The sequence below is a fragment of the Vulpes lagopus genome, chromosome 2 (genome assembly GCF_018345385.1).
Source record: "Vulpes lagopus strain Blue_001 chromosome 2, ASM1834538v1, whole genome shotgun sequence".
NCBI classification, from domain to species: domain Eukaryota; kingdom Metazoa; phylum Chordata; class Mammalia; order Carnivora; family Canidae; genus Vulpes; species Vulpes lagopus.
In genome coordinates this window covers 122,020,939-122,037,770 of record NC_054825.1, presented here as the reverse complement: position 1 = coordinate 122,037,770, position 16,832 = coordinate 122,020,939, and the positions used below count along the sequence as shown (strand labels likewise).

At 41.7% G+C, this 16,832-nt stretch overlaps 1 protein-coding gene across 5 annotated transcripts in view; it reads right to left on the bottom strand.

Moving 5' to 3' along the window:
- Positions 1 to 16,832, bottom strand: part of NCOA7 (nuclear receptor coactivator 7) — a 156,853-nt gene that overhangs the window by 51,695 nt on the left and 88,326 nt on the right. For all 5 annotated transcript variants that reach the window (XM_041733349.1, XM_041733368.1, XM_041733341.1 and 2 more), the window contains 4 exons: positions 7,510 to 7,589; positions 5,405 to 5,512; positions 1,183 to 1,296; positions 479 to 604 (listed from right to left, as the gene is read on the bottom strand). In XM_041733349.1, coding sequence (XP_041589283.1) covers positions 479 to 604; positions 1,183 to 1,296; positions 5,405 to 5,512; positions 7,510 to 7,589 — 428 coding nt within the window. The remainder of the gene's footprint in view (positions 1 to 478; positions 605 to 1,182; positions 1,297 to 5,404; positions 5,513 to 7,509; positions 7,590 to 16,832) is intronic.

Below are 16,832 nucleotides of genomic sequence, written 5' to 3'. Positions count from 1 at the left end.
TCTGCTCCTTGTAAAACACACCAACCATCTTTTATTATTTATTTATTATTTATTATTTTATTACTACCCCCCTACAGATTAAATTTTATTATTGTTCCTATTTTATAGATGAGGAAAGTGGAGGCTGAGGCAACTCCAATACCATGTCCTTGGTTTCCAAGCTAGTTCCAAGCAGAACTGGATTTTAAATTCACTGAGTCAAACTCCAGCCTTTGCTGTCAAGCATATCCTATACTGGTTCCCTAGCAATGTTTGGGCCAAGAAGTGAAACATGAAATGATAAATCCAAGGCCACAGAGGATCCTATAATAAGTAAGATGCCAGGCATCCAACAGGGGAAAACTAATGGACACTTACATAAAATCTTAAGTTAAACTTTGGGAAAGATATTTTAATGTCTCCTGTCTTGAGTAATTTGGAACCTATTTTAGTTTTCCATTGAGTCCAAGAAAAGGAAACAAATTACAGTGCTATATACCTTTCCATCGGTGAAGTATCGACAATTCATTTTTAGAAATTTTACCACGCCTGGCTCATCTTCTTCGGAAGTGGATGATAAGACTCTTTCAATGGGTTTTAAGGCCTTTCTTGCTAAGTCAGCATCCTTTAAGAAAGCAAAAATTCCAAAAATCAAATAAAGGATTTTTTTAAAAAACAGATTATTTAAGAAAATCAAGACATTTAAGTTCCCCGTAAGGAACTTGTCTCTATGTAACTTAAACATGAAAATGAGGCAAATATCCTTCATCCTTTAAAAATGATCACAAATACAGTAAATATCCAAATTAAATTAAGGTTTAAGCAACAACAAATGTGTACATATGGAACCGTAAAAATGGCTCAAATGTTTTTAGAAAATAATCTAAATGAAGGAATTCATATTTAGCTCACAGCTCAAGTTCTCTAGAAAAAAAAAAAGTAAAAGAAGTACAAATAATGGATCAGTCTCACGGAGAGTTTAACTTCACACTTTTTACATAAACGAGGTATGCATTTTTGCCTCTGAGACCTTAAACGTGAACAGGTTTCTTTTTGATAAGATGCATTCTCTCAACTAATAACAAATCTCCCATTTGGGGAGATTTCAGATAAAAACCTAAGTGAAAAACAACGTGTAAAATTCTACGACTCAAAAAATATATTTGATAAATACAAACGTGAGCTCATGAATGGCATACATACAGGCAGTTTATCATATTCTGCATCTGATGATGAAGGAGAGACAGTAGCACCAGGACTCGATGATGATAACCTTAGGGTACTGGAAGGAAAGTTGGCATCTGGCACAAAAAGGACCTGCGAATGGGAAAGAAAAGCTGAGTACCAAGAATCAGGCAGGCAACACTAGGCAGTGTTTGGAACAGTTGCTCTTTGTATAGTAACATGCTAAGTACATGGCTTTGCAAAGCTCATAAGTACCTTGGGGCCTTCTAGACTAATCTATGAAACAATACTCAGAAACAGGAATATGTGCAGTGCAAAAGGTATGGGACACATCTATAGATACAGCAGGAGCTCACAGAAGAGGAGAATAAGGTGGGTGAGCGCCCTGGGCACGTCGTATAAAGCAAGTAGGTCCATGCAGAGCTTTGATCAGTATGGGAGATTTAAATAGGGAGGAAAGAAGCTTCAAGGAAGGGTACTAATAGCAGAAGGAAAGAGAGGAGAAAGGAGCGTAGCGTGCAGGCCCTGAGTGCTAACGCAATAAGATCATTATATGATAAGCTGTACAAAGTAGGATCAATAATCTCAATACTTTCTCTTCTATCACTGTCAGCTTATCTAAAAACAAAAATTAAAATCTCCCAAACTGTTCACAAGAGCCTCCTTCTGCAAAACGTACTGGTTCCTGAGATGTTATTATGATCTTTCCATTCAACATGCTTATAATGAGACAAGTGACATTTTGCCATGTATCATATGCAGTCTTAAAATGAGGACTTCTAATGTCATAAAACATAATTCAGCACTATTCCCATAAAAACCTTTCAATATTGTTAATCACGCTTCCCCATCCTGTCTCTATTTCAACTTTAGTTATTTACATCTCTCCTCAATCCAGAAAAAAAATGTGAGGCAACAACAAAAGACACCTTGTGATAAAGGCAGGAAAACCAACATCAAAGAGCAATAAGTAAGATGAGGACTAATGACTCCTGAAACTACATGGTCCAAAATTACCAAAACACTCATTGAGAGGTGGGCCATAAAACGGGTTGGGTTTCCGAAGAAACAACGCAGAGATAGAAGTCATTAGTCAGCAGAATTCAACTTCCATAAGACAAAAACAAGTCAGTTTCTCCTACGTATTTTCTCATTAAGTCTCCTAAAGAGTATCCCAGGCTGAAACTACTGGTCTTTGATGACACAGAGACAGTTAATGCAATGACCAGTTTTGGAGAATTGTTCTTTATAACATCTTTGGGACGCCTGGGTAAAGCTCAGTGGTTGAGCGTCTACCTTCGGCTGAGGTCATGATCCCAGGATCCTGGGATCGAGTCCTGCATCAGGCTCCCTGAAGGGAGCCTGTTCTCCCTCTATCTATGTATCTGCCTGTCTCTGTGTCTCTTGTAAATAAATAAATAAAATATTAAATATATATATATTTTTTTTAATATTTTATTTATACATCTTCAATGTGGATCATTGGCAAATGCCAAAGTGTAGAGTTCCATAAAAGCAATTTACAGAAGGCTACAATGATATGGTCTTGGCATACAGCTCTTACTTACCTTATGTATCTAGACTAGAGGAATCAAGAGATGACATTTCTTCCAAGCACTTCTCCATTAATATATATATATATTTTTGTATCTGAGCTCTTGACAAGTGTTAGGCAATACAGGTTAAGTTCTACTGTCTGGCATGTTCTAAATGTCAAATCAAAGGGATAATTCCTGTGCTTACACAGTTCACTGCAGTGTAGATAGAGGTGACTGTTGGATGCTGGAAAGCTCAGTAAGAACATGGGCTACCTCAACAGGAAAGTCAACCTGGAACATGGGCAAGGGTAAAGTTTACCTCCTGACTTCTGAGAATAACTGAGTCTGCTCCCACACACAGGCAAATGAGGGATTTGAGGTCTTCAAGTTCTTTACCGTGAAACAAACCTGTCATCATTTTAGCTCAGAAATTGTTCTAAGCATGTGCAGCTAAGGTGCTCAGTGATTATAAAAACAACTTGAACCATGTATCTGCAAGGTTACTAACTTCTGCATGTGCTCAAGATATGCACCTGCTTGAAAGAGTACATTTTTGTACATGTCCTGAAATCTGATGTAAGCATCCAAACTAACAGCCAAACTCAGGACTTCTAAAGAAATTTCTATGCCTCAGTTATTTAAGCTTTTCTGCTATTGGTTTTGGCCTTTTAAGCAACAAAAAGTCTATTGTAAGATGTTAGTTCAAGAAGTTTCCATTTCCGCTGAGAATGACCTCTTACATGTGGTCACTTGCCCTGCCAGACCAGTTCCCTTTCCTACTTCCTGGGGACCATCAAATCAGTCTCTAGGAGGGTGAGTCTCAAATGTTTTGGTATCAGAGCAGATAAAAGCAGCTTTGAGTTATCAGACCCACTGAGATGAAAGGAATACCTACCCCTTCAGGCACTAAAAGTATTTTAAAATCCTTGAAAACAAAAAGTTATCTATAGTTTTTGAAAGCTCCTCAATTTCACTCTTCTTGATTTCTTATCTTTGTCAGCAAAATCCTGATTACAGCTGGGTCCTGGGACAGTCAATTGTACGTAACTGTTCAGTTATATAAGAGCTGGACAGCGTAGCAAAGGCTCGAAAAGATATCAGGGATATTGTGGCCAAACCCCTAACTTCAGGGATTAGTAAACTGAGATCCAAAAGGGAAACTGAGGACTTGCTCATGTCAAACAGCTACTACAAGGTCAGTCGGAAACAAAGCTTGAGGGCTCCTATTTTTGGCATTTTTTCCATTATAATTGGCACATTAAAACACTCCTTTTGCTTCTTACTGGCTACTGGACCTTAATTTACCTAGTACTAATATTTTATTTGTGGACATAGTTTTAAAAAAAAGAAAGAAATCATTCTAAATTATGTTCCTAGACTCCAGCAGTCTTTAGCCTTGAATTAGTAAATATACATCTAGGTTCTCTGCTATGAGTCAGTGATATATTATGCAGCAATACTCCAGATGATAAGAAATTCCAAAAAAGGACAAATCTACTATTAATTTTCCCGGAGATAAATTTTTATGAGTTTTTGAAGAGTTTTAATGCATATTTCCCCTCCATTAACTGGTACTGGCAGTATGCTAATTCTTCCTTTTGACAAGAACATAAATATTAAAAGCACCATAACACAGACTGGCCGATTTAGGGCCCATTGGCTTCATATGCTGCCCTTGAATGAAATGCAAAGAACAATATCACCACTTCCTCAAAAAAGTCGTACTTAGAAGTAGCAGTATCTATTCTGAAAGAATTAAATATCACTAAAATGTAGAGATACAGGAAGATGCTCAAGTAAGTCAACAATGAAACCAGAAGGTACTCATGACAACCAGACAGTTCCATGGATAGGACTGGAAACCTGTCTTTGGGGAGGATCTCCCAATGAGTATCTCATTAATATTTATTGGCTAAATGTAGTTTTAAAGTAAAAATATAAGAATATCTTATCAAACATGTGGAACATACTAAAATAATTTGCTGGTTTAACCAAGAGTGGCAAAATTACACAATTAGTCAATTTCATTCAGTTTAATAAATAAAGTATAAAAAACCCGGGGAAAAAACATTGTGGCTTTTTCTTGATAGTCCTAGTAAATGTCTCTGTTTTTGGCTGGTTGACCATTTCTGTCAGATTTCAAATCAAGATAAAAATGCCAAAATTCTGTCTTATTTGTTTATTTAAAGTAGGCTCCATGCTCAGTGTGGAGCCCAACTCGGGGCTTGAACTCACGACCTCTGAGATCAAGACCTGAGCTGAGAGCAAGAGTCAGATGCTCACCTGATTGAGCCACCCCAGGCACTCCAAAATCCTGCCTAATTTAAAATAAAATGATGGCCATTATGTATCCCAGGAGTAGAATAAACTGAAATTTGCATTTGTAAATTAAACATTCTAAGAACATTTGAGTTACATTGACGAAAAAGCCAGATTTATCTTCTCCTGATGTCAAAGGGAACATCCACGACATAAACTAATGATAGGTAAGTAAACTGTGTTAACCATTTGCAAAGCCTTTGTCTCTCAACAGTTCCTCAATTCCAGGATGCTTTTAAAATTCTTGATCTAAGGGAAAGGTTGAACCAGTGCACATTATCACCAATGTTAATCCCGTGACACTAACAGTGAAGCATCAAAAATGGCAATAAAAGATAAATGCAAAACTTCTAAAAAGTAATATCCAACAAGAAAAGAATTACCTGGCCTGGAACAATAGTATGTGTGAAAAGTTTATTCAGTTCCACTAATTTATTGGGAGTGATGTTAAACTTCAGGGCTATGGAGTTTAGGGTGTCCTGGCTTCCAGCCTAGAATAATCAAACAAACAAGATTCAAAGTATAAAGCAAAAACAAAAAACAAACCTTTCCTTTTAATAGACAACATTAATCTATTTGTGATATGAGTGAATGAAAAGTAGTTCTATCCAGACATATTCTGAAAAAGAAAGTGAATACATTCTCAAGTCTTAATAAAACCATGGAAGAGCAAAGTCTTAGATCAATTCATTTCTGAGCTCCCTTATTTTCAAATTTCAGTGTCCACTAATAGATTTCTAAATCTACATTGGCACAACTTAGCTTTGTGTATAGGGAGTTCAGGGAAGGAGAAAAACGTTAGCCATCTGGAGCCGTTACATCAATCACGATAAGACATAAATGTAGCATCAAGTCAGAGACCCTGGGACAGATACTGGAATCATTAAATGTTTAAAACTAAACGGATGCTTGGACATCGACAGTTCTGGAGCAAAATAAGCAATCCGGTAAGTGCTAGCATGGTTCTCTAAACATGATGTTATGAATCACCTTTTATTTTCAATGACAAGTACAAAAAAAAAAAAAAAAAAACTTGTTAAGTAAACTAACCTCCGTAACCTATAAATCAAACAGGCAGGCAGATCTGCATTACTAACTTGATCACCTATTTATAGGAGTTAACGTGGGGGTTGCTATTTACTCTCACTGCATCATTGTTGTGAAGCATCTCCTCGCTAATGCCACGTCTCATTTCTTAGGAGGGGCTTGTGGATAATACTGTTGGATACACACATGGCCTTACGAGTTAATATGGTTATTAATGATAGTCCAACACTTCTTGAGTATCTACGATGAGGTAAGGAACTGTGCTAGGTGTTATGGGGATCAAAACATATTGTAGACCATGGCAAAGTGGAATAACCACCCCCAAATCTCTTCTAAAAAGGATTAATTCTATAACCTACAGAGAGATGCCTAGAGATGCTCACAGAACAGGGAGCATGTAATTCCTGTGCCGGGCTCTTCTGTGTGACTCTAGAAAGGCTTGGAGATAATTTACTATTCCAAAATAAATGCCAGGGAAGGATCAGGGCTTGCTGCTTGCCTTATATAGAGCCTGGCATAGCATCTGAATAATGAGTAGAAAATAAATACACATGAGAAAATCACAACCAGGCAATGGCAACAGCACTTAATGTCTCATTAGAAGTCAGAGAACACTCCTCAACAATGCTACTACAAAGTGAATTAAAACAAATCTATCGCTGAGTGTTTATTTTGTAATAGAGCTGGGATAAATGACACAGCTCCTGGCCTCCAGGAGTTCATGCTGCAGGAGAGAGATGAGCACCTGACACATACCATGCAGGTGTAGTAGTGGACACAGGCATAGCATTTGTCATCTACTGATTCAACAATATAGAAGCCTGTACCCTGCAAGCACCATAAACACAATGGTGACCAAAAAAGGGTCTGTCTCCACGGTACATAAATCAAGGCACAAGACAGACCTTAAAATAACAATCACATTAATGAACCAATAGTGTTAAACTGAGGTAAATTATGCAAAGGAATATGAATCTGTGAAAGAGCACAATGAAGGGATCTGGCTGGATGGTCACAGGAGTGAACATGGAGAGTGAACATGGAGAGTCATGGGAAGAAGATGTCAAGGACAAAGTTCTGGCTTGTAGAAATGCGTGGCTGATAGAGCCGCTGCTTCCTGAAAAAATACCAAGCCTGGAGGTGGACAGATATGAGTAGGCAAGTGAATCTGTGGCGATGGAACTCAGAAAGCACGTCTAGGATGTGACCTAAAATTGGCCATCATTGGCATATCAAAGGTAATTCAAGTCATAAGTTTACATGAGATGGCCCAAGGAGAAAATATGGAGGGAAGAGGAATGACATAGAAAAGATCTTAAGAAGCTTCATTAATTCATGGACACACAAGAGGAGTGCAGCTAAGGGGCAGGATGAGTCAGAGAGAAAGATCATGCAGATCTAGTGGTGTTAACAAATGTTCATACCTCCTATTTATACTTACAGTATATTCCATGGTACCATGGGGCTTCTGAACCACCATCTTCTTCTCTTTTTTATCATGTGTTTTGTTTTGATTGTCATCTGAAGAATAAAATGTATGTAAATGAATAATTTCGTTTTCAAGGATTGAGGAAAAGGTGATTTACAGTATATTAAAACTCACTTTCGGGGCACCTGGCTGGCTCAGTCAGTGGAGCATGAGACTCTTGATCTCAGGGTTGTGAGTTGGAGCCCCACACTGGGTATAGAGATTACTTAAAAATAAAATCTTAAAAAAAAAAACAAACAAACACAACACATTCACACTGACTTAAAGAAAACAAAAAAGACGCCACTAGGAAAATGGGCTAAAGGCACAAATAGACCATACTCTTAAAAAAATATTATTCATCAATGAACAACTGAATAAATGATTTATGTTAACAATAATCAAATAGCATAAATAACAAGGTAATGTTTTATAGTTATTAATGTTTCAAATGATAATACATAATGATGGAGTTAAAGTAAAGCTAGTATAGTTATGATATATATGATGCATGTAAATCAATACTGCACTTTTATTTAATTTTTTCACTGAAGTATAATTAAAATAATACAGTGAATCAACAATTCTATACATTACCCAATGTCCATCATACAATGTTATTACACTAGAACTGATTATATTCTCTATGTTCTACTTTTCATCTCTGTGACTTATTTATCTTGTAACTGGAAGTTTGCACCTCTTAATCCCCATCACCTATTTCACCCGTCCTCTCTGCCCTCTCCCTTCTGGCAACCACCAATTTGTTCTCTGTATTTAAGAGACTGTTTTGTTTGCTCATTTGTCTTTTCAGATACTATATACAAATGAAATTATATGGTATTTCACTTAGCCTAATACCTTCTAGTTCTATCCATGTTGTCATAAATAGCAATATTCCATTATGTTTTATGGCTGAGTAATACTCCCACCCTCTCTCCATATATGTGACACAGCCATATCTTCTTTATCCGGTCATTTATCAATGAACACTTGGGTTACTTCCATATCTTGGCTATTGTAAATAGTGCTACAATATATCTTTTTGATTTAGTGTTTTCATTTTGTTTGAGTAAATAGTTGCGGAATTACTGGATCATACGGTATTTCTATCTTTAACTTTTTGAGGAGCCTTCATACTGTCTTCCACAGTGGTTGTACCCATCTACATTCCTACCAACAGTCCTAGAAAGTGATTTGTCAATATACAACAATAGCCATAAAAATGTTCATTCTTTGAGTCAGTAACCTTTCCCTTAGGGTTTTAACCTACGGAAAAATTCAAAAGAAGAAAACTGCCATATATCATAATATATGGTTAGTGCAATATTATTTATAAAGCTGAAAATCTGGGAAGACCAATGGGTCCAACCACACATTGTAAGTTAGGCTGCAGACTTTTTGCAGTTTTTATAGGTCAAAACAGGTCAACCTAAGTGTTTAGAAGCTACATTATGATTTAAATTAATTCTCATGGTTACATACATCTTAATATGATCAACTCAGGTATGGAAAACCAGAGAGACATACTGCAATGGGTAAAAAATTAAAGTGACAAAAAAATACAAAATTGAATTAACTATGAAAAGATGCTCTAATTTGTATGTGATCAGAAAAATGCAGATTAAGACATCATTTAACATCTATTAGCATGGCAAAAATCAGAAAGTTGGACAATTTTAGTGTTGGCAGAGATCTGAACTGTTAGTAGGGATGTTAATTGGTACAGCCGTTCCAGCAAATCAAATATATATATAGCCCATCTGACTCAGCAATCAACATACACCCTTCCCAGGAGGTATAGACTTTATATAACATAGAGTCACTTGCTGGAGAATGTACGTAACAGCATCATCTGTGGCAGCAGAAAGTTGGAAGGTAAGCAAAATGTAGTAGCTACGCTCTGGCCTTCTAGGCAGTAATTAGAAATATCATGCCAGAAGCACACACTGCAGCATGTTTGCATCAACAGAAAAAGACCAAGATATACAGAAGAATACCATGAGGTATATGTGAACGAGGTACATACAACCACACATCTGTCAAGGCCACATCCACAGGGTAGTCTACACGCCCAACAGAGTGTGTGAAGTAGAGAGAAGTGGGAGCAGGGAAGGAAGATACAAAGACATTAATGAATGAACAACAAGGAGCCCAGCTCCGACCAGGGATGTGACGCTGTGAACTACAAAGTGTGATGGGCTCGGGGGTCCTACGACCTCCCACACCCCACACGCAGCTCACCAATCGCACTGCACCCACGTGATGACTATGAGCGTACTGAGAAGGTAACACGGACACATGAAGAAAGTTAATTCATGTGGTATTTAACAGCCTTTTAAGTATTTTCTTTAGGTTACTTAATAATTGAAAATCAAGAAGAAAGGAATAGGTGCTGTCATTAGAGTCCCCGTCCAATCATTATTATGTCCAATCGGATCCATTCACAGAACCAACGAGACTCTGGAAATTCCTCCGGACTCTACCAGTATGACCTCCCCACCCACATGTGGCCACATCTACTTTACTTCAGGAAGAGGAGAGCAGGTTTCTCAGACCCCCAGACCCTAGAATCTGTGGATGGGAGAGTTTGCACAGCCTGTCAAAAAGCCCAATCCCAGAACTCTCGGGCTTTATGATCTGGTGTCCCACTCTGTGAATATGCCGGCTCTCGTCTGTCCCACACTCCTGCCCCTCTCCTTGTCACCGCAGTCCTCACTCTAGGTGCTCCTGCTTTCCAAACGGGCCCTTCCCATCCCTTCGCAAGCCCTTCCCATTTCCAGGGCCCTTACTTTTCCCATTTGTGGCAGCTTCTGGACCATGCCTGTCCATAAACTGTGTATAATTCTTTCTGGTCCTGGGAGATCACTGCCATATGCCACCCACCCATGGGTTTCCAGATTGCTCAGCTACAAAGGCAAATGGGTGCGGGCTGAACGTTCTGGATAAAGTTAACTTGTCCACCTGAATCAGTACAAAAATTTCTTTTCGGGCAGCCCTGGTGGCTCAGCCGTGTAGCGCCGCCTTCGGCCCGGGGTGTGATCTTGGAATCCTGGGATCAAGTCCCATATCGGGCTCCCCGCAGGGAGCCTGCTTCTCCCTCTGCCTGTGTCTCTACCTCTCTCTGTATGTCTCTCATGAATAAATAAATAAAATCTTTAAAAAAATTTTATTTTCCTCTGTCACAGGTGGGTAGGCCAGAAAAATGTCAGACATAGGAACACTATAGATAAAGAGGACAAACAGCCTTCCCTCCGGAATCTAAGGTCTTGAAATTGTCGAGGTAAGGAGCGTGGTGGTGCCTGGCCACCTTTGGAGGGCTCGTCCTTGGTGGGATACCCGGTCCCTACGGAGGACTGAATGAACACCCCACGGACGTCAACGCGTCTGACGAGCTGGGCTATGGGCAACAGTTTCACTACTAGAGCGTCACACCAGGAATATCCTATGAACCCATCAGGGCCACAAGCCATTTTTACAACGGACTCCACAGGGAAGGCAAAGAACCGGCTACTTCTAAGGACCTGATTCGATCGTCTTCCTCTAGTAGCACAGGTGAAGCTTCGTGTTGCTTCCCAGGGTGTTTGCTATGGTTTTAAGGACGGCCAGCGCTGTGTCCATGAGCAAGGCCTGCACATCTTCCCTAGACAGGCTCAGCTGCAGAGTCCAGGAGGCCCGAGTGGCTCCGCCTCCAGGGTTCTGGGGGGCCCCTCCCCATCTCCAAGGATGAAAGACCTGCCAGGGATACTCCCGACACCTTTACTGCCAGCTGCGGCCTCCTCCGACCCTTCTAGATCCCCCCAGGTCTGCCCCTCCCCCTGCTCAGGAGGACCTGGAGCAAGCAATGCCTTTCAGACCCAAGCAGCTGAACGTCCTCCCACCTGCCCCGCCTCAGACAAAAAAAAAAGTCTTCAGAGGTGGTGTTTCCAGCCTCATAAGGAAATTACTGTGACAAAACTGACAAGAAGGTGTGGGCCTGTGGGGGTGCGCCCGGCGCCCAGGTGTCCGAGTCGCGTCAGAGGAGTCGGAGGAGGCCCGGAGTCCAGGACGCAAGGCCACCCTGCCGAGGAGATTCGGGGCGCAAGTGTCCCCGAAGAACAGCCTCGGCCTCGGGGCCCCGCGAGGGGATCAGAGGGGCAAGGGGGCCCCAAGGCAGCCTGGATGTGGGGGAGGAAGGACGCGTGGTTCCCGGGGTGGCGGGTCGAGCCCAGGAGAGCTCGCGCCCCGGGAGGGAAGTCAGAGGAAGGCCCGAGAACCGCAGACGCCCCCGGGAGGCCACGCGGTGCCCGCCGTGAACACTGGAAGCCGCTCGACTCGGGTGCGGCCAACCCTGTCCCTGAGGTAGGGCTACGGCCTGTGGCTAAAATGAGGTGGGGACGTTGACGTTCTGGGGACACCGTGAGAACTGAAGGAAGCGGTGAGCCACCTGCGAGTGACAGGCACCTGCGGGGCGGGGAGGCAGGGGCGAGGCCTGGAGACTGGCCTGGGGGGTCCTGTCCTGGTGCTACTGAAACCAGCGACCACAAATGTCCTGCCTCCACGTTAGACACGGGGGCCCCCGCGGGGCTCAGCGCTGGAGCGTCTGCCTCTGGCTCAGGTCGTTACTCCCGGGTCCTGGGATCGAGTCCCACATGGGGGTCCCCGCAGGGAGCCTGCATCTCCCTCTGCCTGTGACTCTCATGAATAAATACATAAATAAAACCTTTAAAACCCCCCACAAAGTTAGTATCTTGCAGTTCGGTATGTTCCTCGTCTGACACGGGTGTCAGCGGGCTACAGCCCCCCTTGTGCTCCTCTCGCCCTGTTCAGGGCCCTTGGGCTTACACTGGGCACACCTGCATGATCCGGGATGCTCCTTAAGGTCAGCTGGTCAGCAGCCTTCGTTCCATCCAGAGCCCTAAGGTGCGTCTGCTGCGTAGCCTGGCAGGGTTTGGGAACGAGGACGCCGACCTGCCTACCACAGGTGGAGAACAGCTTTATAGGAAAAGATAAGAGGCTCAGATGCAAAGAGGGAAATTGGTGGTGGGGGGGCGGGATTCGAGTAGTGACCTCCGCTGCCAGCGTGCAGGGGTGGGCAGGGCACACTAAGGAATGCGGCTCGGGCTGGATGGTCTGGTTCTGAGGGAAGAAGCGGCAAGAAGACGACAATACCAAGGTCGTTCCAACCTGAGCGTCTGGCTCGTTGGGGACCACGGAGACGGGGCGGGGTCAGGACAATAGACATTGTTCACTACTGTCTCTGAAAACAGACAAGGCAGCTGTGAATTCCCTGGATCTTGAAGCCACAAGCTCTACACAGATTGAGACGAAAGAGACAGGATGAGCCTTTGACTCTGTTATCAATGATCTGAATGCGCGCACACAGAATTGGAAAACTACATCAAAGGCCAATCCTGTGCTGACCTTCCACTTAACTGGCACGTGTGTGTCCTGTCCTCTTACTCTTCTGGAACAATCCATTCTCTCCCTTTCTTCCATCTCTGCCATAAGCCTGTCTGAACAGGGTACATGAGCTGAAGCACAGGGCCCCCAACATCTGTCCCAAGAGGGAGGACAGTTTTCTACAGCATCCAAACGAGATGGATTTGTAAAGGCAAAACTGGCCCATGTCCCTCTAGATCTTTCCAAGAAAGGGCCACACCTGACTGATTAACACAATAATCTACTTCCAACGACCAGCGTATCCCTATACTGCGAACTGATGCATGTGGCTGTGACAGGTTGAGGACTTTGACCATAAAATCAAGTCATGCGCCATCTCCCTCACATCACCAAATATTTTCTCGATTACAGTTTGGTTTAGGGGTCAAGATGAGCTGAGTTCAAAGAGCAAGCCTGACATGTTCTCACAGCTGTGCAATGTTAACCAGGTTATTTGAAATCTTTGTGCCTCCACTTCCTCATCTTTCTGTAAAAGGAAGAACTACCTCATGACATAGTTCAAAAGATTAAATGAGATGACAAGCAGTGTTTACCTCGGAGCCTGGCACAGAGTAAGTGCTTAACAAATGCTAGTGATAGTGATAATGCAGTCAACGTAAGTCAACAGCAATCTGAATAGAGCAGGGTATTGAAAAAAATTATAAACCTTGAGCAAAAAGGTTTCATTCCCAAAACACAGGAGTGATGGAACACTAACATGACAGAGGATTATATAAATTGCTTAAAAGAGAAAAACCGGATCTGATCACTTTGATACACGCCAAGGAAGCCTTCAATGAAATTAAATAGCTATTATATTTTTTAAAAAAATTTTAAATACCACCATTAGAAAACTAAAAATAGCAGTGAATTTCCTTAAACATGAAGAACTTTTAGTTACTCTTTGATATTCATTGAAAATGTGCTTCTGAAAAATCAACAAAACCCTAAAAGTTGTTTTTTTTTTTTTTTTAAATTTTTTTTTTAATTTTTATTTATTTATGATAGGCACACAGTGAGAGAGAGAGAGGCAGAGACACAGGCAGAGGGAGAAGCAGGCTCCATGCACCGGGAGCCTGACGTGGGATTCGATCCCGGGTCTCCAGGATCGCGCCCTGGGCCAAAGGCAGGCGCTAAACCACTGCGCCACCCAGGGATCCCCTAAAAGTTGTATATCAAAAGCAATTTCCCTGTGAGAAATGGAAATTCAATGAGTTCATGAGATCACTTCCTGGCCTGTACAGGCAGCGTGTTCTTTACCTAAACACAGCCTAAACTCTGGCACCAGGGAGGCCCCCACCCCAGCTTTCTAGAAGAAAGACTGCATGGTGTGCAGTGGGAGAAATACCCCTAGGCCCTGCAGGAGCCCCACCCCATTTCTCTTATGCCCGGGTTCTCTGGGAAATGCGTGCCTAAGAGCAATTCCAGCCAAGCTTTTAAGCCCTCGGGGCATACTATCTCCCATGCTGCTTCCCTGTTAGGAAGAAGCTAACCTAATGTGATGCACGACTAAACCACAAGAATTTAGGGTCGTAAAACTCAACTTTGTAGTGGAGATGAAAGCAGCAACACTACAAACACAACAGAGACCAACGCTTTGGAACTCAGAGGAGGAGGAGGAGGAGGGAATCTGTTGTTCTTTGGAGGCCACCATTCACAGCACTGCCTGCAGCCCGGGCACAGGATATACTCCAGGTACCCCCGGTGCACCTGATGGTCTCTAGGAATCAAGCTCGGAGCTCTCCAAGGCACACCTGAGGCAACCGGGATGCTCTCTTTTATCAGAAACTGAACACAAATGTTAAAACTCTAAATACAAGAATTCCTACCATCAAGGTTCATACTCAACTGTTTTTTGGAATTTCTAGCCAAAGGAAAAGATAAAAGAGTTTTACATACTAAAAGAAAGAAAATCTGATTATTACATGAACTTCCTACCTAAAGAACCAACATCGTAAAAATATCCAGAAATCTGAAGTTGTTCAGTGAGGTGGCCAGAGAAGAGTCTTCTCTATGTGTGATAGAAATTATACTGTGGAACGTCCCAGGCATAATAGTATGAAGTGAGAAAATGTCTAGGAATAAATATGAGATAGTGGCAAGATATATAAAAGAAATTTTAAAAGGTTTACAAAAGTATGTAAATGGAAGCTTGAATAAAGGGAGGTATATATATATATATAATGTTCCCAAACTGGAAATATCATTCTTGTAAATATTTCACTTTCCCTTCAAATTAATGTTTAAAATAAATGCAATTTAAATTAAAAAAAATTTGGAGAAGGGAAACATGCAAAATTGATCATCATATTTCTCTGAAAGCATAAATACACAAGACTATCCAAAATTATTTTTAAAGGAAAATGACAGTAAGAACACTGTTTTGGTGTTAAAACACATGATTATAAAGCCATAGCAATTAAAACAATGTGGTGAAATACCAAAAATTAGAACTATATTGAAGGGATTTAACGTAACACAAAAATGCATTTGTAAACCACTAAGAAAAGGCTGGCTTTTCCCATAAGTGTCACGTAATTCACAGGTGGGGGAGGCAAGGGTGGGGGTGTGGGGGGTTGGCATGGGACACACTGAATGACAGTCCTCGTCTGCCCCTGGCTCACTGTGTGACTGAGTAACTTTACTACATCAAAGACAGCTTCCCAGCATGTAAAATGGAGATACAGGTACACCTGGCTGGTTCAGTCAGTACAGTATGAGAGTCCTGATCTCAGGTCCTGAGTTCAAGTCCACACTGGGCGTGGAGCCCACTTAAAAAAATTTTTTTTAAATAAATAAAATAGGGATACCAACTGGGTTCCCACAGAGAGTCTCTATAAGGATTACATAAGACAATTCAATTAAGGTAAAACACCCCACAATGTGTGAAACAAGGACTCAGGACTCAGTAAACCTTACAGATTACTATTCAATGAAGTTGAGAGAACGCTAAGATTTGGAGAAAAATCCAAATCACTCTCAAATCAATGCAGATAAAGACTTAATCATCAAAAATATAAAGTTAGAAATGTTATTGAAGAAAAATACAGGATATGGGGCAGCCTGGGTGGCTCAGCGGTTTAGTGCTGCCTTCAGCCCCAGGTGTGATCCTGGAGTCCCAGGATCGAGTCCTACATTGGGCTCCCTGCATGGAGCCTGCTTCTCCCTCTGCCTGTGTCTCTGCCTCTCTCAGGAATAAATAAATAAAATCTTTAAAAAGAAAAATACAGGATATGTATTTGCTTCAAGAAATGCGTTGTTGGGGTGCCTGGAGAGCTCAGTTGGTTAAGCGTCTGCGCCTTTGGCTCAGGTCATGATCCCGGGGTCCTGGGATCGAGACCCAGGTCAGGCTCCCTGCTCAGCAGGGCATCTGCTTCTCCTTCTCCTCCCCACTTGTGCTCTCTGTCGCTATCTCTGTCTCTCTCAAATAAATAACATCTTAAAAGAGAGAGAGAGAGAGAGAGAGAGAGAGAGAGAGAGAGAGATGTGTTCTCTATTGGTGGTAGACATTTCTGAAATTATTGGCCTGACTCTGTCAAGAGTGTAATGAAAATATCAAATATTATTATTTGGTACCTTAAGGGTAACTTCTGGAACACCTGAATCATAACTATCATAATAAAATTTTATTTTATTTTTTACAATAAGATTTTTAAGAGGTGTGCCACGAGGAACCGTTATCGACTGAGGATGCAGAGGGCAGGGATGTGAGGACGACTTAACGGTACTAACTAATGACTCATTTCACCCTCTGCTGACACAGAGGGAAATGCCATACAGATGTTATTTTCCTTCCTTCCAGACTGTCACAGGCAATATAGTCTGTGACTAATGTGAGTCACGCTGATGTAAACTCCAGAATGCAAGAAGGGTAG